This window comes from Nannospalax galili, unplaced genomic scaffold (genome assembly GCF_000622305.1).
Source record: "Nannospalax galili isolate Female #2095 unplaced genomic scaffold, S.galili_v1.0 scaffold47, whole genome shotgun sequence".
NCBI classification, from domain to species: Eukaryota; Metazoa; Chordata; class Mammalia; order Rodentia; family Spalacidae; genus Nannospalax; species Nannospalax galili.
In genome coordinates, this window is record NW_008357641.1 from 2,198,793 (window position 1) to 2,222,133 (window position 23,341).

Below are 23,341 nucleotides of genomic sequence, written 5' to 3' on the forward strand. Positions count from 1 at the left end.
TGCTATAGAGCCTTGGCAGGTCTGGTACTCCTTATATAGTCTAAGCTGGCAATCTTCCTGCCTTAGGCTTCAGCATGCTGGGATTACAGGCATGTACCATCACACCAGGCTCAGTCCTTTGGTTTTCTAATAGAACAACACAGTAATGGACAGACTGGTAGAACTTGGGAAGAGCATGAAAGACTCAGGGTCCTCCCTTACCTTTAAGGCCCTCGGACCTCACAGGAGGGTCTGCCTTTGCCCCAACCAGGCTTGATGTCTCATTCCCAGCACTCCAAGGACAGTTGGTTTAAAGTCCCAATGCTCACAAGACAGACTAGGATTGTCATCAACTCTAGCTTCTAACCATGTCAGGGCCCTCCAAGACCCATGCCCTCCAAGACCCAGCAGGCAGTGTGACACCCTAGAATCCCATGCACACTTTCCACTCCTTAGGAAATACTACCATCCATTGGAAAAGCTGATCCTTGCCTCCCACTGAGACAAAAGAATACGGAAATCTCTGCTAAAAGATGCCACCAAGCCAAAACCGCGCTGAGTCGGGGTGGAGACCGACCCTGCACTTTGCTGTGTTAAGCCATTCTTCAGGACACAAGTTTACAGCCACAATTAGGTGGCTGGCTAGGCCCCGCCTCCTTCGACCCCGATTGGTCAAGATGGATTCTGGGGGCGGAGCGTTCGTGGTGCCCCAGCAAGGATAGGGAAACCCCGCCTCGGAGGTTGGCGGTGGCGGTGGCAGTGGCAGCGGCGGCCACAGCAGCTACCAAACCATGGACACCTCTGGCGTCAGCGCTGGCGGCGGCAGGAGCTCTAGATGGCCCTGGATGAGCTCCTGCGCTCTACGGTCGCCTCTCTTGCCTATTTCCTTTTTCTTTTGGTTGTTACTGGCCGCGCCTGGCGCTTGGGCCTCGGGCTACCAGGTGAGTGAGGGACGAAGGCGGAAATGTATTGGGGCTAGAGTTAAACAGTGACGGCTGCTGATCTGACAGTGTAGTTTAAGTGCTGCACTGGTCTTTGAAAGGTCTGGCACGCATCGGAGAATGGGGTTGCATTTGATCGTACCCACTTCCTTGTGACTCCGGGCCGCTGGCTTGAACTTTGCATGCACCTAACTGATTGGTGAGGCTGAGAGAGGGATCTCTGTCATGCTTAGATTGTGCTTGCTCTAGTTCCACTTGCAAGGACACGCTGTTTGGTTAATTCTGCACCTCTCAGAGTCCCATTTCCAGTGGCTGGGCTGGGAAGCCTGCTATGCAAATCCGATCACGCTGGCCTAGACGTGTACCCTCTTCCTTTTCCAGACTTGAGTATGTAGGCTGGTCTGCTCAACCCCAGCATCACCTCCTTTCAGGTTGCCTGGAGTCCCAGCTTGGCCCTTCTACTCCTTGGTTGCTTCTTTGTGTGATCTGGAGGGTCCAGCCTCAGTGTCCCAGCCTGAAAACTAGAGCTAATATTGCCCCACTTATCAGGGTAGCTGCCTGCTGATTGCACGTGCTTACCTGACATCAGCTACTTCTTTCCCCAGAGTGTGAATGAGACCTGTACTACGTAGGTTGTGTGAAGTAGTTGTGTCTATGAGGACCGTGTGTCCTGCCTAGGAGGGCCTGGCCTCCTCTGCAAATAGCTGGACGCAGATTATAGCTTTTCATCTTCTCTAAGTCACTCCAGGGCCAAGACTTCTGCTTGTGTCACTTCCCAGCCTGTTTGTGGTGCTGGAGATGGAAACTTGAGTCTTGTGCATGCTAGGCAAGGGTTCCTCCATGGACTTAATCATGTATCTCCAGCCCCCAACCTGTCTGCCTCTCACCTCTAGGTTACTGACAGGGAATGTATGTGTGTTTGGGGTTTCTGTGCAGACATGTCCTACAGTGCAGCCAGATATGCTCAATGTGCACCTGTTGGCCCATACACATGATGATGTGGGCTGGCTGAAGACTGTGGACCAGTACTTTTATGGCAGTGAGTAGAGTGTGGGCCCCCTCTAATTTCTTCAGGGACCTGGACACTGGGGTGGGAACAATAAGCTATTTGGGGCTCTTGTATCAAGGAATATCCTCCAGTGACCTCCTCAACTGCCTGACTCTTGTGTCCATAGTCCAGAATAACATTCAGCATGCAGGTGTTCAGTACATCCTGGACTCGGTCATCTCTGCCCTACTGGTGGATCCCACCCGTCGCTTCATCTACGTGGAGATGGCTTTCTTCTCCCGTTGGTGGCACCAGCAGACAACTGCAACACAGGACATTGTGCGGAAGCTGGTGCGGCAGGGTGAGCCTGCCCCAAGGGAGGGAAAAGAAGAAGTACAACACAGCTTGTACTTCTGCAAGCCTATTTTCTGAGATTATTTATTTATTATTTATTTATTTATTTATTTATTTAATTTTTGAGACGAGGTCTCCCTGTAGGCCCAGCTAGCCTGGAACTCACTATATAGACCAGAATGGCTTCAGTCTCACAGAAACCTGCCTCTGCCTCCCAAGTGCTGGGATTAAAGGTGTGCAACCATCACAACTAGCAAGATTGTTTTTTGAGACAGGGTCTTATGTAACCCTGCCTGACTTAGAACTGGCTATGTAGGTCAGGCTGGCCTTCAACTTGCAGCAATTCTTCTGCCTCTCTGCTTCCCAAGTGCTGGAACTATAGGTGTGAGACAGTAGGTGTCTCTGAGACTTCTATCATAGCATGCACAGACTGTGAGTGCCCATAGTTCTGCTTGGAATCACTCTTCATGTAGAGAACTGTGTCCCACAAGGCCCCACCTCCAGTGGCACCACATGGAAGCCATGCAGATCTGAATATACTGACTTGGGAATGCTCCTCCTTCCCAGCCTTGTCCATGCTGGCCCCACTCCTAACATCTACCCACCCCCCCCAACCTTGCCCTCCTTGCACAGGGCGCCTGGAGTTTGTCAATGGTGGCTGGGTGATGAACGATGAAGCGGCCACCCACTATGGTGCTATCATAGACCAGATGACACTTGGGCTGCGTTTCCTGGAGGACACATTTGGCAGTGATGGGCGCCCCCGTGTGGCCTGGCACATCGACCCCTTTGGGCACTCTCGAGAACAGGCCTCCCTTTTTGCCCAGGTGCCACCCTCTTCTCTTTTCCACCCGCCTCTTAACTCATTCTGACTCCTCCTTCAGTCACTCAAGCCCCACCCTTCTCTTACTATCTCTTGGAGCAGACCCTGGCTTGCCAAGCTCCACCTCTTGAGTGAGTGAATTTAACTCCTGTGAGTTCAAGCCTTGGTTGATGTCCTGGGGTACACAGGTTTAGACTGCTGTGCTCCTCTCCAGCAGGCTCCATCCCTTCCTTCAACCCAGTTCTCTTAGAATTCTGGCTCTCCCCTTTTACTAGAATTGAGGCTCCTCAGATGTAAACCTGTTGTGCTTTAAAACCAGCTTCATTGTCTGCTGACCCATAAGATTGCAGAGTCTGAAAAGCCCTTTTTAGCTTTGGATCTGTTCCTTCCCTTCTGACTGGTCCTGATCTTGGAAATAAACTTGCAGGCTTGGTGGGACCCATGCTGGTAGTGCCAGCATTCAGGAGGCTGAGGTGGGAGGATTGTGAGCTTGAGGCCAGCCTGGCCTACCCAGTGAAACCACGTTTCATAAAACCTAGTTTCAGTCCTGAGTACTTTCTCTCTGTTCTGACCTGTCTTTCCCAAGTTGAACAGCTTGGCAAGAGGGCCCTGCATGTCTTCACACCATCCTCTCCTCTGCATTCCCAGATGGGTTTTGATGGCTTCTTCCTTGGGCGCCTTGACTATCAAGATAAAAATGTACGGGAGGAGATGCTGAAGATGGAGGAGGTGTGGAGAGCCAGCACCAGCCTGAAGCCCCCCACTGCTGACCTCTTTACAGGTGAGGGGGTGGAAGAGTAAGGCAATCACACAGGACCTCAAGCTCAGAAGGGTCCTGGTGTGATTTCATGATTTGCTGTCATATCAATAATTTGTGAGCTCTGTATGTTCCCTTCTGCACTAGCCTTCTCAAATTCTGAAGTCCATCCCGAGTGGGCCATGGCAGGCTCTGACCCCATGGCAGGTCTGAGGTGCTGGGTCTGGTTTGGCCTACAGGTGTGCTCCCCAACTTGTATAACCCGCCAAATGACCTGTGTTGGGATGTGCTGTGTGCAGATAGTCCCATGGTGGATGAGCCCCGAAGCCCTGAGTTCAACGCCAAGCAGTTGGTCCATTACTTTCTACAGTTGGCCAATGCCCAGGTAACTCAGATACCTAGAGCCTGTGAGGCTGTTGTATGCAGGCACAGGCACCCAGCTCTTTCCAAATGAAGTCCAGGGGAATACTTCCGAGGGATGAGGGATTCCTCCTTTGGGATTTGTGTTATTCATTAGAAGGATGCATGAGGGCCTGGAGAGATGGCTCAGTTGTTAAGAGTGCTTGCTGCACAATCATGAGGACTGGAGTTCAGATCCCAGCACCCATGTACCCACATCTGTAATGCCAGCCTCAAGATGGGAGGAGACAGAAGGCTCACTGGGGCTTAATGCCTTCCAGCCTAGCCAAAAAATGCAAGTCCCAGGTTTAGGGAGAGACTCTGCCTCAAAGGACTAGGCATTGAGTGATAGAGGAGGACACCTGCAACCCTTCTCTGACTTCTGCATGTGCACATAGGCAAGTAAACCCTCTACACACGTACACACACTCACATAGAACACACACAGAAATAAGTTTTAAAAAGTGGGCCTGTGAGACCCACTGAAGGGGTACCCTAATTGCTTCAACCTGCATCCCTGTTCAGCATGGAAGAAACCAGAGCACTCTGTATCCTGAGTCCTTATTGACAATTTGGGTAACCTCTTCAGGGGATGGAATGATAAGAATAGGAGGTAGGAACTGGGTAGGCAGTTAGGGTAAAAAGATCCCAAAGAAAAATAGCCAGTTTCTTGGCTAAAAATCAAAGTGTCCTTGGGCCTCTTAGCAACGCCAAAAATGTCAAAAACATTTGGGAGCTCTTATCTAATCCTAAAAGGTTTTAGGGTTACCTCTTCAGAGGGGGAAATGTTAGAGTAGCAAAACACCCCATTAAGAAAAAAGAAAGAAAGAAAAGAAAGAAAGAAAGAAAGAAAGAAAGAATACATGAAGTTGTCAGAAAAAAGTGATGGGGAGATATGGGAGGAGTTGGAGGGGAGGTAATGGGCGTGGATTTGAACAAAACACCTTATATGCATGTATGAAAGTCTCAATACATTTTTTTTTAATTGGTCTTTTTGAGACAGGGTCTCCCTGTAGCCCCAGCTGTCCTGGAACTCACTATGTAGACCAGGCTGGCCTTGAACTCACAGAGATCTGCCTGCGTCTGCCTCCCGAGTGCTGGGATTAAAGGTGTGCGCCACCACTCCCGGCTTAATAAATTTTTTTAAAAGTTAAAAAAAAAGTGGGCCTATGAGATGGCTCAGTACATAAAGGTACTTGCCGCCAAGCTTGATGATCTGAATTTGATTCCTAGAGCCCACATAGTGGAAAGAGAGGACTGACTCATTTGACCTCCACACCTGAGCCATCGCAGCACACACATCATTGCAACCTGCCCTCTCTCCACATAGATAAATATGAAAAAAAGCAGCATGCATGAGACAGTGCAGCCCAGTTCCTCATGTCCCCATCTAGGTAGTGGGTCCTAGAGAACTGCTCAACAACCACTGGCTCTTTTTGTTGTTATTGTTTTCAGACAGGGTCTCATGTAGCCCAAGCTGGTCTTGAACTTTCAAGGCTGGCTTTGAACTCCCTATCCTCCTGCCTCTATTTTGAGTGCCGAGAATACAGGTGTGCAGTACTAGGATGAAACCCAGGGCTTTGTGTATGCTGGTCAAGCACTCTACTGCTGAACCACATCTCTAGCTCCTCACTAGTTAGATGTGTCCTTCTGCTCCCATGTGCCATGGTTCCATGTATATTCTTGTGGGTTTTTTGTTGATGTTGGTGCTGGTGGTGCAGGGGTGATCCAATCTGGGGCCTTGAACATACTAGGCTAGTACTCATACTGAGCTACATCCCCAGGCCCCCACATGGTTTTTTATTTTTATTTTATGTGTATGAGTGTTTTGCTTGCACATATGTAAGTACACCACATGCGTGCAAGGCCAGAAGAGGAGGTTGGATCCCTTGGAACTGGAGTTATGGATGGTTGTTAGCTACCATGTGGGTGCTGGGGAACAGAACCTGGGTCCTCTACAAGAGCAGTCAGTGATCTTTTTTTTTTTAACTTTAAAAAAAACTTTATTGAGAATTTCATACATGCATATAAGATGTTTTGATCAAATCCATGCCCACTCCCTCCCGTCCAACACTTCCCCGTCACTTTTTTATGACAACTTTGTGTACTCTTTTTTTTTTTTGTCTTTTTTGAGACAGGGTCTCCCTGTAGCCCCAGCTGTCCTCCTGGAACTATGTAGACCAGGCTGACCTTGAACTCACAGAGATCCACCTGCCTCTGCCTCCCGAGTGGTGGGATTAAAGGCATGTGCCACCACGCCCAGCTTTCTTTCCTTTTTTAGTGGGGCTTTTTGCGACTGTAACATTCCCCCCCTGAAGAGGTAACCCTAAAATCTTTTAGGGATTAGAGAAGAGCTCCCAAATACTTTTGACATTTTTGGCCTTTGGAACAGAATATGTTGCTAGGAGGCCCAAGGGCATTTTGATTTTTAGCCAAGAAACTGGTTACTTTTCTTTGGGGTCTTTTTTTTAACCCTATCTGCCTAGCCAATTCCTAACTCCTATTCTTATTACACTATCCTCTAAAGAGGTTATCAGAATCACCATTAGAGAATTGGGATGCGGACCGCTCAGTTTCTTTCATGCTGAACAGGGATGCGGGGTGAGGCAATTGGGGTACCCCTTCAGTGGGTCTATCTGAAAGACTCCCAAATTGCATAACTCTTATCTGTAGGGAGAAAAGAAAATCCTTGACTGGTGAATAGGGGATGTGAAGGAGAAGTAAAGGCAAGAGTAGTTAGCCTTACAAGTTCTAGACAGGGAACCAGAAAAAAGTCAGAACAGGGCAAATTTCAAATGTTCATATCAGAGTCCATTGGGATTTCTTCACCAGAGCTTCCAAAAACATCCCTCTACTGGGTTCCTTCTCATTTTTCTTTTGTCTGCGAAGGCTGGAGTCGAGAGTGATGGACTCAGGATTTGTTTTCAGGCACTTTGATAGCTGTTAGAGTGACTAGAATCAGTGTCAGTTCCTTCTCAAAGGCTTCTAGATAGGGGGAGAAAACAAATTTGGCCATCATTTTAGAACAATAGTGGGTTGTCTTCCTCAGCTACAGGTGGGCACTACAGTATTGCAGACCAAGACTTGAAGTCTTACATCTGAGCAGCACTTTTGTAGTCAGTGATCTTAACCATGCTGAGCCAACTCACTGGTATCTCCCCACATGTATTCTTGTACACATATAGACCACTTAGACACAGAGGGAATCCAGGACACCCTGGTCTGAGGATTCTCTTCTCATATACAGGGTAATTTTTACCGTACCAACCATACAGTGATGACCATGGGTTCAGACTTCCAATATGAGAATGCCAACATGTGGTTCAAGAACATGGACAAGCTTATCCGCCTGGTCAACGCGCAGGTCAGTATGCTGTGTGCCTCTGTATATTAATCAGATTCCTGCCACTACAACCAATGCCTGAGGTAATCAAGTCATAAAGGGAAAAGGGCCAGGCATGGAGGTGCCTTTATAACTCTGTACTAGGGATACTGAGGCAAGAGGATCACCTTAAATTGCAGGCCAGTCTGGGCTATACACTGAGACCCTGTCTCAAAAATAAAACCACACACACACACACACACACACACACACATACACACCCAAAATAGAAAATATTTAGTTGTAGCTTTAAAAAAATTGTGTGTGTATATAGCTGCATGTGCGCATGCTTGCATGTGAAAGCCAGAAGAGGCTGGCCAGTGCCCTCCTCTGTTGGTCTCTGTCTCATTCCCTTGAGAAATTGAACCTGGAACTTGGCAGGCAGCCATCCAGCCCAGCTACACTGCTGTTTCATGTTTTACTGCTATTATTAGCAGCTTGAAACGACAAACATTGTTTTACAGTGCTATAGGTTCAATGTCCAGTGTGGGTGTCAGTGGGCAAGAATCCAGGTCATAGCAGGGCTGAGGGCAGAATGTTTCCTTCTTTTCCAGCAGCTAGAGCCTGCCCACATCCCTTGGTTCATGACCCCTCCCTCCATCTCCAGTGCCAGCCACAGTGACCCTGACTTTGCTTCAGTGATCATGTTTTCCTCTTCTGCTTCCCTTTTTTTAGTTCCTTATTTCCTTCTCCTCCTCACTCTTCCTCCTCCTGTTTCTACTCCTTCATTTCTTTTTTAACGACAGGGTCTCATGTATCCCTGGCTGGCCTGAACTCACTAAGTATACCGTACTGGCCTTGAGAGACCTGTATCAAAATTAAATGAAACAACACAAAACCCTAAAACAAACAAACAAAATCAAACCATGTATAGAGAACCTTGTGAATGCTTGTGGGCCATGGGAAGGTGCAAACTCCCGAGGGTTCACACATACCTCCACCCAGCAGCAGGCAAATGGGAGCCGAGTCCACGTTCTCTACTCCACGCCTTCTTGTTATCTCCGGGAGCTGAACAAGGCCAATCTCACCTGGTATTTGGGGTGGAGGACCGGGGAGTTTGTGGGAAGGATGGCATGCCCCATGGGTTGTGACCCTGCTGCTGCTTTCAGTGGTCTTACTGCTGCTGCTTGTGCAGGTCGGTGAAAGAAGACGACTTCTTTCCCTATGCTGACGGCCCCAACAAGTTCTGGACAGGCTATTTTTCCAGCAGGCCGGCCCTCAAACGCTATGAGCGGCTCAGTTACAACTTCCTGCAGGTGAGTGAGCACGGAGTTCCGGGAGGCAAGCCAGGAGGCCTTCAGGACCGGTGCCCGACATGCCTCTTGCTCCTCAGGTGTGCAACCAGCTGGAGGCACTGGCAGGTCCTGCAGCCAATGTGGGACCCTATGGTGTGGGAGACAGTACACCCCTCAGTAAGTGTCGGTCAAACAATGGGATGGGGGCAGGATTGATGCTAGAGACCCAAACTATCCCTAGGCTACACTTGTTTTCTAGGCTTTTTTGGAGGATCAGACTCTGGGTTTCATGCATGTGAGACAAATGCTGTATTACTAAGCACTGAGCTACATCCTCAGCTATCGAGACCTTTTTTTCTCTTCTTTTTCCCTTTTGTTTTTTTGAGACAAGATCTCAAACGTAGCCCCCACCGGCCTGGAACTGGCTATTTAGACCGTGCTGGTCTCGAACTCAGAGATCCGCCTGCCTCTGCCTCCGGAGTATGCGACCTTTTCTTGATGCTCCTAAGAACCCTGTCTGCACTGGACTTTTGACGAGTCCTTGGAGGTGGGGCTGGGCGTTCTGTGGAGACCGTATCCGACTCACATTCTGCTGGCAGAGGAGGCGATGGCGGTACTCCAGCATCACGACGCGGTCACTGGCACCTCCCGGCAGCATGTGGCAAACGACTACGCGCGCCAGCTGGCAGTGGGCTGGGGACCCTGCGAGGTGCGAGAGGCGAGGTCTAGGGCTGTGACGGAGGGGGCTGAGCGGCCGGCTTCTGGGAGAGAAGGGGCGGAAACGAGTGTGGGCGTGCTCTGTGGGGCGGAGCCTCGGCGGGGTGGGCGGGGCCAGAAGGGCCTGGGCGGAGTACCAGCCGCAGGGCTCCTTAATGATCCTCAATCAGGTTCTGCTGAGCAACGCACTGGCGCGGCTCAGTGGCTCCAAGCAGAACTTCTCCTTCTGCCGCGAACTCAACATCAGCATCTGCCCGCTCAGCCGGAAGTCAGCCCGCGTGAGTGGGGCAGGGCTGGGAGGCCAGGACCCGTGGGGTGGGACCCCAGCGTGTGAAACCCGCCCGGAAGTGGACTGAGTAGTTGCAGTAATTTATTTTTGGAGGCCCATCCTGGGGCACAGGGAAGCTAAGTTAGAGTTGTCCTGGGAGGTCAGGACTGTGTGGAACTATGCTTTGCTCGATAGGTGGGTTTGGAGTCCGGCCTGCAGTGACCTGTACCTTCCTTGATTCCCAGTTCCAGGTCACCATTTATAACCCCCTGGGACGGAAGGTGGATTGGATAGTGCGGCTGCCGGTCAGCCAAGGCATTTTTTTGGTGAAGGACCCCAATGGCAAAACTGTGCCCAGTAATGTGAGTCTTCATAATGAACTCTCCTTCCCCATGGCATTTTCCCTGTTCTTGTAGATACCACCTCCATAAATCAATTCCCACCCGTCCCTTAATATTAGCTTCCCTTGAGAACATCTCCCTCATGACTGATGCCCATTTTAAGTGTCCAATCAGGACTTTTCCTGTCTCCCTTCCTTCCCCTCCTCCCTCCTTGCCTCTCCTTTTCTTTCTTGAGACAGGTTCTCACTGCTCAGACTGATCTCCAATTTGTGATCTTCCTGCCTCAGCCTCCTGAGTGCTGGGATTGCAGGTTTGGTACACCACACTCCCCAGAAAGTTTTCTGTCTAAGGACAGCTTTTTCAGCACAGAAGGTGATCTCTCTTGAACCTCTAACTCCAGCCCCTCTCAAAGATCTTTCTCTACTTCCTCCTTAACTTGTCCCCAACTCTGTCTCTCTACTTACCTTTTCTTCCTCTTCCTCTTCTTTTTCTCTCCTCCTCCTCCTCCTCCTCTCTCCTCCTCTTTCTTCCTCATGCTAGGGATAGAGTGCGCCAGGCAAGTGGTCCATCTCCCTCTTCCATCAGATATTGGTTTCTTCTTCCATCCACACCCACAGTGGCTTTATGGGTATCCTTAGAGCCTCTTGACTCAGTTTCCCTCCTCTCCTACTCGAGGTGGTGATGCTTCCTAGCTCTTACAGTAAGGAGTACCAATGGGAGCTGCTGTTCTCAGCCTCAATGCCTGCCCTGGGCTTCAGCATCTACTCTGTGGCGCGCATGACTGGTCGGAACCTCCAGGCCCACAAGATGCAATCCAGCTCCCCAAAGTCCAATTCCCATGTCTTGGCCATTGAAAACGAGGTGAGATCCTATTTGGATCCTCTTGTCTGCCTCTGTGACAAATTCAAAGTGTCATAAAACTGCTTGGATTCTAGGCCAGTGGGCCTTTGATTTAGTCTCATTCCTTTCCTGATTGTGTGGTCTACATATCAAGTTCCAGGTTGGCTAGGGCTACAGGGAGACCCTGTCTTAAAAAGATCATGAAAAAAAAAGGTGGAGATGGGGTTGGAGAGATAACTCAGCAGTTAAGAGCACTGGCTGCTCTTGCAGGCAGAGGACCTGGGTTTGACTCCCAGCACCTAACACAGTGGCTAACAACTGTCCATAACTCTAGTTCCAGGGGAACCTGATACCCTCTGACCTCTGCAAGCATTGTATGACATGGGTGCACTTACATACATGCAGGAAATACAGTCGTACACATAAAATAAAAATAATAAATGCAATATTTAGAAAAATTAAAAATTTCTAAAAAAAAATATGGTGGAGAGCCATTGAGGAAGACAACCAACCTCTGACTTCCGCATGCATGCACATAGACATGTACACACACAGACATGCCACACACAAAAAATTATATGGTGTTGCTATAAAGATAAGTACCACCATCATCAACAACAAAATACACAAAAGACTGAATGTACTAAGGAGGCAGAGGCAGGTGGATCTCTGTGAGTTCCAGGCCAGCCTGGTCTACATAGTAAGTTCCAGGACAGCTGGGGCTACAGGGAGACCATGTCTCAAAAAATCAAACCAACCAACCAGCCAACCAACAATAAAGATAGGTATCACCCAGGCAAATCTCATTATGGTATGTTCATTGTTATTCTATTCAACTTTTGTTTAGATTCCAAAGGAAATGGAAATATTTTTATTTATTTTTTGAAAGAGTCTCATGTAGCCCAGGCTGGCCTTGAACTCCCTATGTAGCTCCCAATGACACTGAATTCTGATCCTCCTGCCTCCACCTCCTGAGTGCTTAGGTTATAGGCATGTACAACCATGCTGGATTTATGTGGTGCCAGAGATCAAGCCCAGGGAACCATACATTAGCTAGGTGAGCACACTACTGAGCTATAATTCCCATTAAGACATGAAAATATTTCTGTGGGCCACTGCAAGGTTCATGGGTCCTGGCAAGGTGGCTTCTGGATCAGATGCCTGTATTGGTCCAGCTCTGGAGCAGATGAGGACCGTGATTCATTTCAGGATGTCATAGCTGGCCTTTGCTGCTGTGGGGTGAACAGACTGTGGGGGATGAGCATAGCAGTGAGGGGACCTGAAAGGGGCCGAGTTAGTCCTGGAGGGCCATGGTATATGGAAACGTAGGTAGACAGAGGCTAAGGTTGGCAGGAGCAGCTGTTACAACAGTATTTTCTCACAGGATCAAGTGCAAGCAGTGGGTTAGGTGAGGGATGCTGACAGGGAAGGATGGAGCTGCCACCAGTGGATGAAATGCTCATTTACATCTGCCCTTCATTTCACTACTCAGCACCTCCGGGCTACATTTGACCCTGACACAGGATTATTGATGAGGATTGAGAACATGGACCAGAACCTCTCACTCCCTGTGAACCAAGGCTTCTTCTGGTGAGGAATAGTGGCCTGGCTAGGCCAGGGTTGGGTACAGAGCTGGGGGTAGGGTGCATAGAGCTGAGGCCCCTCCCTGATGCTCATCTGCTCTGGCCCCAGGTACACTGCCAACACTGGTGATGCAGAGAGTGATCAGGCCTCCGGTGCCTACATCTTCAGACCCACTTGGTACCAACCACAGCCTGTGAGCCGCTGGGCTCAGATCCACTTGGTGAAGGTCTGTGACTAGAAACCATGAGTGGGTTTTGGGGACATGAGTGGGTTTTGGGGACAGAAGGTGGGAGTGTGAAACCTGGAAGCAGGATATGCTAAGTACAGGATGTGGTAGAGATTATTCCATCCCTTATTTTTAAAAATTAGTGTGTGTGTGTATGGAGGTCAGAGGACAAATTGTGGGAAGTCAGTGTTCTTTTAATATGGGTCCCCAGGATGGAATTCAGATCATCAGGCACCTTTACCCACTTTACTCTTGTTTCTCCTTCCCCAGTCTCTTGAGTGCTGGGATTATAGGAGTGTACCACCATTCCTGACTTTCTAGCTCCTTTAGATATGGAGTTAAGACCCGAGGCTCCTGTAAGGGTGATGGATCACAGTTATTTGTACAAGGGTCTCTCCCAACATGTTCATATACTCGTAGCTTTGGAAGTTGGGGATGTAACTGCTTAGAGAGTTCACTAAGGTTTGTGGTATGAATTTATATCTTGGGGTTGGAATATAGCTTAGCCTGAGTGAGGCCCTGAGTGCCACCCCAGCAGTGTCACAAGGGAGGGGAATGGTGGCAGCACTTGGGAGGCTGAGGGAGGATTATCTTAGGTTCAAGGCTAGTTATGTAGTAGGACTCTGTCTAAAAAAAAAAAAAAGAACAAAAACAAAAAACCCAACCAGAAATAACAGCAAAAGAATTGATGTATGAGTAGATGTCTGAGAATTTATACTTGGATTCTCTTGAGAGTCTAATTAGGGTGAATGTCTGAGGCAGGGAACAGTGGTTTCCTAGGACCTTTCACTGATGCTTTCACCTAGGGTGAGAAAGGAGTAGATAATGCTAAGACTCACATTTATATGGCTTATGAGCCTCACATTTGATGTGATTCCCCTCCAGGAAAATGTCTATGTATCTATTAGAATATGATTTGGCCTGTAGTAAAAGAGTTATCCAAATTAATTATGCTTACAGTAAGATAAGATTTTTTTTCCTTCTAACAGAATGTTTGTCTGGGCCATCCAGGGAGGGTAGAGTGGTTTAACAGTCACTAATGTTCCTTCTATCTTGCTTCTATAACTTCTTTAATGTTCATCTTTCTCCTCATGGTCCAAGATAGCTGCTCAAGCTCCAGCCATCACATCTACATTTGAGCCAGCGAGAGAGGGAAAGGGGCAGATTTTCCATGGGGCAGATTGTGGGCATACAGCTCCTTATAGCCTTTAGGAAGACAGGACAATATAGTCTATATGCTAGGAAGTCACATGTCAAACTAGAATCCTATCTTAAGAAGGTGGAGATGGGTCAATGATAGGTAGCAAGTATATTTAACACAATCAAGATTTATGTAGCTCTGGCTGGAGAGATGGCTCAGTGGTTAAGAGCAATGACTGCTCTTACAGAGGACCTGGTTTCAGTTCCCAGCACCCACATGGCTAAGAACCATCCATGACTACAGTTCCAGGGGGTCTGACGCCCTCTTCTGGCCTCTGTGGGCATTGCATGCATGTGGTGCACTTAACATATGCCGGCAAAGCATTCATACACTTTAAAAAGTAAAAGTGTGTGTGTGTGTGTGTGTGTGTGTGTGTGTGTGTGTAGGGGGGGTGTGGAGGCTGGCAAGATGGCTTAGTGGGTAAAGGCAGCTTCTGTATACAAATAAATATATAAAATGGGCTGGGTGTGTGGTGCTACCCTACCTTTAATCCCAGCACTTGGGAGGCAGAAGCAGGAGACAGGGAAACGCTGTCTCAAGAAAACCGGAAAAAAAAAAAAAACAAAAACCAAATTAAAACTTCAAGAGGCAGTGAGAGTATGTGAAGGGGAGGTGGATTGTTAGCTGAAACTCTGTTTTGGGGTTCTCAGCCATGTGGCATTCAGAGGGAGGCTGACACCTTCATACTCTGTGCCTACAGACAGCCTTGGTGCAGGAGGCACACCAGAATTTTTCAGCCTGGTGCAGCCAGGTGGTTCGCTTGTACCAGGGGCAGCGTCACCTGGAGTTGGAGTGGACTGTGGGACCAATCCCAGTGGAGTAAGTGACACAGGTGGGGGTAGGGATCAAGCACAAAGTGTTGGTTAGGGGCTTACAGGTCACCTTTCTTTTGAGTACAGGGACGGATGGGGGAAGGAGGTCATCAGTCGCTTTAAAACCGGGCTGAAAACAAAGGGTCAGTTCTACACGGACAGCAACGGCAGGGAGATCCTGAAGAGAAGGTGGGGCAAAGGGCGCCACTGGGTGCTGTGTTGGGTCTTGGGGCCACAGGGAATCTTGGTGATATGAGTATGGCAGGAAGAGGATGAAGGGGGAGCAGGGCCCCATATCTGATCAAATCACACCCCTCCCCAGGCGGGATTACCGACCCACTTGGAGACTGAATCAGACTGAGCCTGTGGCTGGAAACTACTATCCAGTCAACACTCGAATTTACATCACGGTACTCTCCCCTCCCCCTGCTCCCGGGATAGCATCTCCCAAGCACCTGGGCCAGGGTGGGCTCATGCCAGGGCCCTTCACTGTCAGTCCCTCCTCCCAGGACGGAAACATGCAGCTGACGGTGCTGACCGATCGCTCCCAGGGAGGCAGCAGTCTGAAGGATGGCTCGCTGGAGCTCATGGTGAGCTGGGGATAGGGGTAGGGTGGTGGTGGTGAGGGGAGAGCCAGGCTCCTCCCATGGGAGGCCCAACCAGCTCTGCCGGACTTGAAGGCTGTTGTCCCTACCTGTTTTCTGCTTGTGGCCTTCAGGCTCAGTAGAGAGAGCTCCATTCTTTACTCTTCCCCTGTCTCCTCAGTGCTAGGATTACAGGCCTGCATCACCATGCCTGGCTTTCGAACTACATTTCTATGTTGGACTTTTCCTCCTCGTATCCAGTCCTTATCCAGGCCTGCCCTCGTCCTGTGCAGGTCCTCCAGTTGGGAAGTTACCTTACTTTGTCCCCCCACCCCCCCGGCTTTTGTCACTTGGGCCTCACTTTTGCTGGGGTCTCCAGATCTTAGCCTTTATTGTTTCTCCCAGTCTTGAATTTTTGTTGGAATTCCACATGTCTTTACCCAATTTCCGGTCCCGGAACACTTGCTAGCTCCTCACCGTCTCCTGGCTGCTCCTCCCAGGTGCACCGACGGTTGCTGGTGGACGATGGTCGCGGCGTGGGGGAGGCCCTGATGGAGTCCGGAACTGGGGAGTGGGTGCGAGGGCGCCACCTCGTGCTTCTGGATTCAGTTAAAGAAGCGGCCGCCAGTCACCGACTGTTGGCAGAGAAGGTGGTCCTGGCTCCCCAGCTGGTGCTGGCCCAGGGAGACGGCGCCTTGTACCACGCCCCCGCGGCCCGGCGCACGCAAGTGCGTCAGGTAGGGCTGAAAGGGAGGACCCGAATGAAGCCTTCTGGGGAGCAGGGTTCAATGTGCATTTTCCTCAGGGCTAGCCTTGGGAAGGTCAGAAGCTGATCCACCCACTCGCTCACCCAGTTTCCAGAAGGCCCCATCCAATCCCAGCCGGCCCAGTCTGGTCATGGACCTGAGCTCCTTCACTTCCTTGAACTCCTCGGCGGGCCCCTCTCTCCGCCCCCCTGATGTCCCGTCCCACCAGTTGGCCAGTTCCACTGCTCCCTGGCTTCACTTCACCCCAATTCCGTCACATCTCATAGCATTTAATTTCTGTCCTCCCTGCACACCCCAAATCTGGGGTCGACGAGTCCCCTCGTCGGCTCAGCTTTCTTGTTCCGGTCCTGCCGCCCCTCCCTCGACGGAGTCTGCAAGCTTTCTGATTAAGCTCCTAATGGACTCCCTTCTAAGAGAGGCCTCCCTGGTGGGGGGTGGGGGGGTGGTGGTGGTCTTCTAAGCCCTTAAGGAGTGAGCGCGCCGCCTCGTCTAAGCTCCTCCCCTTAAGGAGTGGGTCCCGCCCTCGTCTAATCACCACTAATCTCCCTCATCCGCAGTTCTCTGGACTTCGCCGAGAGCTACCTCCACAGGTGCATCTGCTCACACTGGCCCGCTGGAGCCGAGAGAGGCTGCTGCTGCGTTTGGAGCACCAGTTCGCAGTGAGAGAAGATTCCGGCCGCAACCTGAGCTCTCCCGTAACCCTGAACTTGCAGGTGAGGAGGGTGGAGCTGGGAAAGAGACCAGAAAGAGACAGGTAAAAACTAGGCTTTGCCTTTCAGCAGGATCCATCCATTCTTTGCAGGACCTGTTCTCAGGCTTCACCATCACCCACCTGCAGGAGACCACTCTGGCAGCCAACCAGCTCTTGCACCGCGCCTCCAGGCTCAAATGGAAACCTACCACAGGTGAGGATCTGGCGAGGATCCTGCCGAAGGCTGGTAGCTGAGGGTGGAATGTGAGGCCTGGGGAGATTGGTTAGAGGCTAATTTAGAGCTTGAAGACCCACATGGCACCCAGATTCAGGAGCTTAAGAGTCAATAGTGACGGCTGGAGAGATGGCTCAGAGGTTAAGAACACTGGTTGTTCTTACAGAAGACCTGGGTTCGAATACCAGCACCCACATGGCAGCTAACAACTGTCCATAACTCCAGTTCCAGGGCATCCGACAGCCTCTTCTGACCTCCATGGGCATTGCAGGACGCGGGTGCACTTATATATATGCAGGCAATACACTCATACACATTAAAAAAAAAATCAATAGTGAGTCCAACAAATCTGAGATGACCTGGAGTTTGGGGGATGGAGTTTGGTACCAAGAATGAGCCGAGTCTCCAGCAGTGTCTAGCTCTGTGACGGTGTTCATTACTTTTGGGAATAGGAGAGTGATGGCTACGAGTTGGAGAGGGTTTTGGGAATCTGGAGGTGCTGTTCAGGCACAGGGAAGTAGTTTAAGGATCTGGGTGTGAGCCTTGGGGCAGATTGGAGTGTATAGGTGTGTCCAGGCCTCATTCCCTCCCTGCTCATCTCCAGGTCCCATTTCCTACTCTGCTCCTTCCAAGCTGGATCCTACCTCAGTCACATTGCAGCCCATGGAAATCCGTACCTTCCTGGCCTCAGTCCAATGGAAAGAACACAGCTAGGCACCCCCAGGAGGTGGAGATGGCTCTTTCCCCTCCCCTTGTTGTAGCCACTCACAAAAATCATTAAAATGCGCTACTAAGGTCATGCTGTGACTCTATTATTTTTTAAAATTATTTTTTATTTATTATATTTTTATTTTATATATATGAGTGTATTGCCTGCATGTATGTAAATGCACTTGTGTCATGCAATGCCCATGGAGGTTAGAGAAGGGTGTCTGATTCCCTGGAACTTGAGTTATAGACTGTTGTTAGCTGCCATGTGGGTACTGGAAACTGAACCCAGGTCCTCTGCAAAGCAGCTATTGCTCTTAACTGCTGAGCCATCTCTCCAACTCCTAAAGATTTTATTTTATTTTATTTATTTTTAATTATTATAATTATATATATATATATATATATTGTGTGTGTGTGTGTGTGTGTGTGTGTGTATGTGTAGGTATGGGCATGTGAGTGCAGGTGTCCTTGGAAGCCAGAGGTGCCCCTGGAGCTGGAGTTACAGGTGGTTGTGAGCCACCCCATGTGGATGCTTGGGAACTGAACTCAAGTCCTTTGGAAGAACAGCAAGTGCTCTTAACTGCTGAGTCATCTCTCTAGCCCCGTGTGAATTATTTATTTTTGGTCTTTTTTTGGGACAGGGTCTCCTCTGTAGCTCTAGCTGGTCTGGAATTCCCTATGTAGACCAGACTGGCCTTGAACTCACAAGGCCCACTTCTGCCTCCTGAGTGCTGGGATTAAAGGCATATGCCTGCATGTGCCACCACACCTGGCACTATGTGAGTTATTTTTGAGGAGGGGGCATAGACTGTGTGACCCAGAGAAGCCTACCTGAGCCCTGACCCCAGGCCCTATGTGGAGATTACTTCTTCATTGGAATCCTCATATCAGCATGCCCCCCCCCCCCCCCCCCCCCTCCCCCCCCCTCCCGGCTCCCCCTCTCCCCCTCCTTTGTTCCTTTGTCCCCTCCCGCCCTCACACAGAATTCTCAAGAAGCCCTGAGGGCAGGGTTTTGGGGGGGGGGGGGGGGGGGGGGGACACGGCCTCAGAGAACCAGATATATCCTGGGTCTTTCCTGAACTGGCCTTTAGGGCACTAGGCCTTCTAGGCAGGGAATCTGATCTGGGAGGTCTGGGAGGAGGTAAGCAGAGCCAGCCAGAGGATTCCCCAGTGAGCTCCTTTCCTCCCCTGCTTTGTGAGCTACCAGCTTGAGCCCTCTGAGGAAAGTATGGTATTCCCTGGAATTGTAGTGTGTTCTGATGTCTGTTAAGGAGATGTAGCTGGGTGTATAATCCCAGCAATCAGGAGACCTAAACAGGAGGATCACAGTTTGAAGTCAACACAGTTTCATAGTGAGACCCTGTCTCAAAAAAAAAAAAAAAAAAAAAGAGGCTGGGGAGATGGGTCAGCAGTTAAGGGGACTTAAAAAAATTTAAAAAGGTTGGGGTTGTGACTTGTGCCCGGGTTCTCAAAATGAAGGAGATAAGGGGAGGGTCACCCAGACAAAAAAAAAAAAAAAAAAATAGAGGCTGGAGAGATGGCTCAGCAGTTAAGGGTACTTAAAAAAATTTAAAAAGGTTGGTGTTGTGACTTGTGCCTGTGTTCTCAACATGAAGGAGATAGAGGTAGGCTCACCAAGAGTTAGAGGCCAGCTTGGGCTAGAGTGAGTTCCAGGTCTGCCTAGGGTAGAGTGAGACCTTGTCTCAGAAAAAACAGAAATAAATTAAAAAAATGTCATTAAGGCCACCCTTTAGTCAAAGCGGACCAGCTTCCACTCAGGTCACCCCAGTCTTGTAGAAGTCCCTTAATGGCTCATGGAGACAGACAGGACATCCCCAGCCTCTCTGTAGCCCACATGAGAACCAATGTTTGGAAATGCCTCTCAGCAACATGCTGTCACCCACCAGAAGTGAGACTGATGGATTAGAGAGGAGTATCATGTGGGACCCTGTTGTACCACTTGGGAAAAGAATTCCAAATCTCCTGGAAAGGTCATTGGGTTGCAGGCCTGCACAGGGGCTGTTCCTTAGCCCTTTGATGGCAGGGATTGGCCCTGGGTGGACAGGGCCGTCTTGGCCTTGTGGTGTTTCCAGCACTGTGTCTGGCATGGGAAACTATGGATACTGGGGTTGGGTAGAGGAGAGCACTGTGAATTTTGCTGTAGCCCTTGCCACAAAATGGAGCCTTGTTGCAAAACATACCCATTTTTCTAAGTCTCCTTGAGGGAGGAATTGCTCAGACTTGCTGGTGGGGCCTTAGTGGGGTTCCCTGTTCCTACTCACCACATCAAGCATAGTACTGGAATGTTGCAAGGATTTTCTCCTGGGGTTGTGGGCAGGGGGAGAACTAAGCCATGTCTACTCCCTCCTCATAATGTCCTAATGACAAACCAAAGTTTGATTCCACTAAAGTTTTTCCTAGAGAACCTATGACTTTATTGGGCTTACTTAACAGAGCATGGGTGAGGGGTTACAGGCACAGGTGGCTTCTAAGCAGCCACACTGGAAAGGCTTTACTCAGCACATCTGAGGGCTTCCCCATTACCACATAGGTGGAGTCCCCTTCCCCTTGTCTTCCCTAGCCTATATATTCTACCTCTCTCTGAGACCCAAGGCTACTTGCAATTAGGGCAAAATGCCTGGCTAGGACAAGTGGTTGTATACTACCCTACTCATCTCCTTCTAGGAGGGAATGTCTGCTGTCTACAAGCCCAGCTGTGATGATTTTTTGTGAGCAGCCCCAGCTGGTCCTGCGAAGATGGTGGCTGTTCTGCTCAGAGGATAGAGTTACACAATATGGAGGCAGCACCCTAAGCATATCTATATACCATGCCCTATCAGAAGTATGGCCTGGCAGGGAAATCCAGAGAAGCACCCTGCTTTGGATGCTGCTTGGTGTGGTGCAGTGGAGAAATATTTGACTCCCTATCTGGAGGATTTACACTGCCCAGTCATAGAAATAAGACTGGACTTTGCAGTGTAGACTAGTTCATAATGCATTGTTTATTCCACACTGGCCTCAACTCATGACCCTCCTGCCTCGTCCTGAGTGCTGAAATCAAAGACATGCGCTGCTATATCTGACTCATCAAAACTTAAAAGTCTCACTCTAGAAGGGGAGCTAGCCTGTGGAAAGGAATCCAAAATTGTAAGTCATGCTGTGTTGGGCCCTATTCTTGCATGACTTGGGAAAATGTTTTCAGTGACCTTTGAGAGGGAGGCAGTGGTAGGGTGGCCTAGGAGTCATTTGGAGGATGACTTGCGCTCAGTTGCTGTCCTTCACAGGGCTCAGTAACCAGATATGTGTTTGTATGTTTGTGTGCAAGCTCAGGCTGCAGTGGACAGTTGGTTCAAGGATCTTGTCAGGCAATAAGCACCTTGCTGAGCCATCTGGCCCTCCCTGTTGTTTTGAGATAGGGTCTCATGTAATCTAGACTCACTATATAGCTGAGAATGATCTTCAACTCCTGATCATCTTGCTTGTACCTCCTGACTATTGGGACTATTTTTAGGTTTTTCTATGACAGGGTCACTGATTAGGAAGGGCTAAGGCAGGGAAGGACCCTGCTAAGCACAGTCCCACATGAGGTAGGCCATCGTTGAGTGACTCAGAAAAATTCCCAAGTACCCCTTTGGAGGCAGATATTGCCGGTTAAGCCTTTCTGACTGGTCCGTGGCCTATCCTGGTACAGGTCCTTTACTGTTCTCCCACCTGGTGGCAGTTTGTATATTGTCACTGAAGCTGGGTGGCCATGCCCCATAGGAATCACCCATCTGGAAGCCCAAGGTTCTAGGAGGCTGGCAGCTTGTTGTGGGTGTCCAGGATGCATCCTCTGATTGTCACTGCAGGACAGAGGGGAGCTGCATGTGGGACTTGTGCTGATTGTCTCTCACAGGCTTGGCCCCATCTCCACCTGGTGCAAGCCCAGTGCGCCTCCTGAGAATTTGTGTCCGACTCAGTCCTGCACTGCAGGTGGGTCGCCTTGATTGAAGCTCTTGTTAAATCAAACTTGGAGACCAGAGGTGTCTGAAATAAAGTGTTTATTGATGCCTAGCCCATGGTAAAAGGACCCCTTCTGGACACATCCCTCACTCCACTAGCAGCATGGACAGGGAGCAGTTGGGAAAATGTTCACCAGACTTACGGAGCCCAGGGTGTTTTATAATGAAGTTATAGGGAATAAGAAACACAAATCATTTATGCTGAGACTCTGCTGACTGTCGATGAGGGCACTGCAGAGTTCTCAGAAAGGAGGTGTATCTGTAAAGCGGCTGTTTTTGCTACTTCTTGGTTGGTCCCAAAGCAGAATTCAATATAACCTTCTGAGGCAGCTTTGGCAGCCTGATAAGGAATAGAAGGAGCTCTTCTGACTTTTTTTTCTTTTTCTTTCTTTTATTTTTATTCTTTGAGATAGGGTCTCCCTGTAGCCCCAGCTGACCTGGAACTCTGCATATAGAGCAGGCTGGCTCACAAAGATCCACCTGCCTCTGTGCTAGGATTAAAAGAGAGTGCCCCCACATAGGGTTCCAGTGATTTTCTGTGATGGCCTGGTTTGAAGATGGGGTTGAAGTGGCCTATGCCTTTCCTTCTTCTGCCCTCCTTTCATTCTCTAACTTGTAATATAATTTAGGACATCTCAATTTTATTTTAATTATTTAATATTTTCTGGGACATTATTATTATATCTCAGAAATATTTTAAGATTTTATTTATTTTTATTTTTTTGGTCTTTTTGAGATAGGGTCTCCCTGTAGCCCCAGCTAGCTTGGAACTCATTGTGTAGACCAGGATGGACTTGAACTCATAAAGATCTGCCTGCTCCTGCCTCCTGAATGCTGGGATAAGATTTTCCTTTTCTTTTTGTTCTTTTTTGAGACATGGTCTTCCTGTAGCCCCAGCTGTCTTGGAACTCGCTATGTAGACCAGGCTGGCCTCAAACTCACTGGGATCCGCCTGTCTCTGCCTTCCCCCAGAGAACAGAATAAGGTATTGAACCCCCCGAAGCTGGACTTACAGGTGGGTATGAGCAGTCTGATGTGGATGCTAGGAAATGAACTTGGGCCTTTGCAAAAGCTGTAGGAGCTCTTCACTGCTGAGTCATCTCTCCAGCCTCCATTTCAGAATTCTTAGCACTCCTGTGCTAGGTTCACATTTCAAGTTCGCACCTGTGTTAGGTACTGCTCATAGAGCCAGTGATGACTAGAGAAGGCAGGCTAGGTCTGGTTTCTCCTTTTGAGCATTCCCTGGCCAGAACCAGCTAGGGATGTGTTGTGAGGGTGTTGTACCCCATCCACTGGACCCCAAAAAGACCACCGAGGACCCAACACACCAAAATGCAAAAGCAAAGGTTTATGGTTTATTCGGGCTTAAACTCGGGCTCTCAGACCTCACCAACTCAACGGATCCATGCTGAGAGCCCAGAGTAAGGGAGAGTGGAGAACTTTTATAGGTTTTAGACAAAGGGGGGGATACCGAAGATACAAGATACGGTTGGTTCAAGGAGCCC

General features: G+C 49.4%; 1 protein-coding gene across 6 annotated transcripts; it reads left to right on the forward strand.

The window, feature by feature from the left end:
- Positions 1-687: 687 nt before the first annotated feature.
- Positions 688-17,923, forward strand: Man2b1 (mannosidase alpha class 2B member 1). Of its 6 annotated transcripts, none has more exons than XM_029557376.1 (24): positions 689-920; positions 1,857-1,959; positions 2,096-2,269; positions 2,896-3,089; positions 3,734-3,866; positions 4,082-4,227; positions 7,489-7,605; positions 8,572-8,654; positions 8,759-8,879; positions 8,957-9,035; positions 9,368-9,567; positions 9,746-9,853; positions 10,089-10,205; positions 10,860-11,045; positions 12,517-12,614; positions 12,717-12,834; positions 14,736-14,854; positions 14,935-15,036; positions 15,170-15,257; positions 15,357-15,437; positions 15,932-16,168; positions 16,756-16,911; positions 16,981-17,103; positions 17,729-17,923. In XM_029557376.1, the coding sequence occupies exons 1-24, from the start codon at positions 771-773 to the stop codon at positions 17,903-17,905; spliced, it is 3,210 nt and encodes a 1,069-aa protein (XP_029413236.1). In that variant the 5' UTR covers positions 689-770; the 3' UTR covers positions 17,906-17,923. The 6 variants fall into 6 exon arrangements, 5 of the variants coding, with proteins under 5 accessions (XP_029413239.1, XP_029413236.1, XP_029413237.1 ...); XM_029557377.1 differs by having other exon boundaries at positions 17,001-17,103; XM_029557378.1 differs by having other exon boundaries at positions 9,458-9,567.
- Positions 17,924-23,341: the final 5,418 nt, after the last annotated feature.

Coding starts and splice junctions, on each gene's coding strand:
- Man2b1 (XM_029557376.1), top strand. CDS start 771: ATGGACACCTCTGGCGTCAGCGCTGGCGGCGGCAGGAGCTCTAGATGG. Junction 7,606..8,571: donor TCCGCCTGGTCAACGCGCAG/GTCAGTATGCTG, acceptor TCCACCCAGCAG/CAGGCAAATGGGAGCCGAGT. Junction 15,438..15,931: donor ATGGCTCGCTGGAGCTCATG/GTGAGCTGGGGA, acceptor TGCTCCTCCCAG/GTGCACCGACGGTTGCTGGT.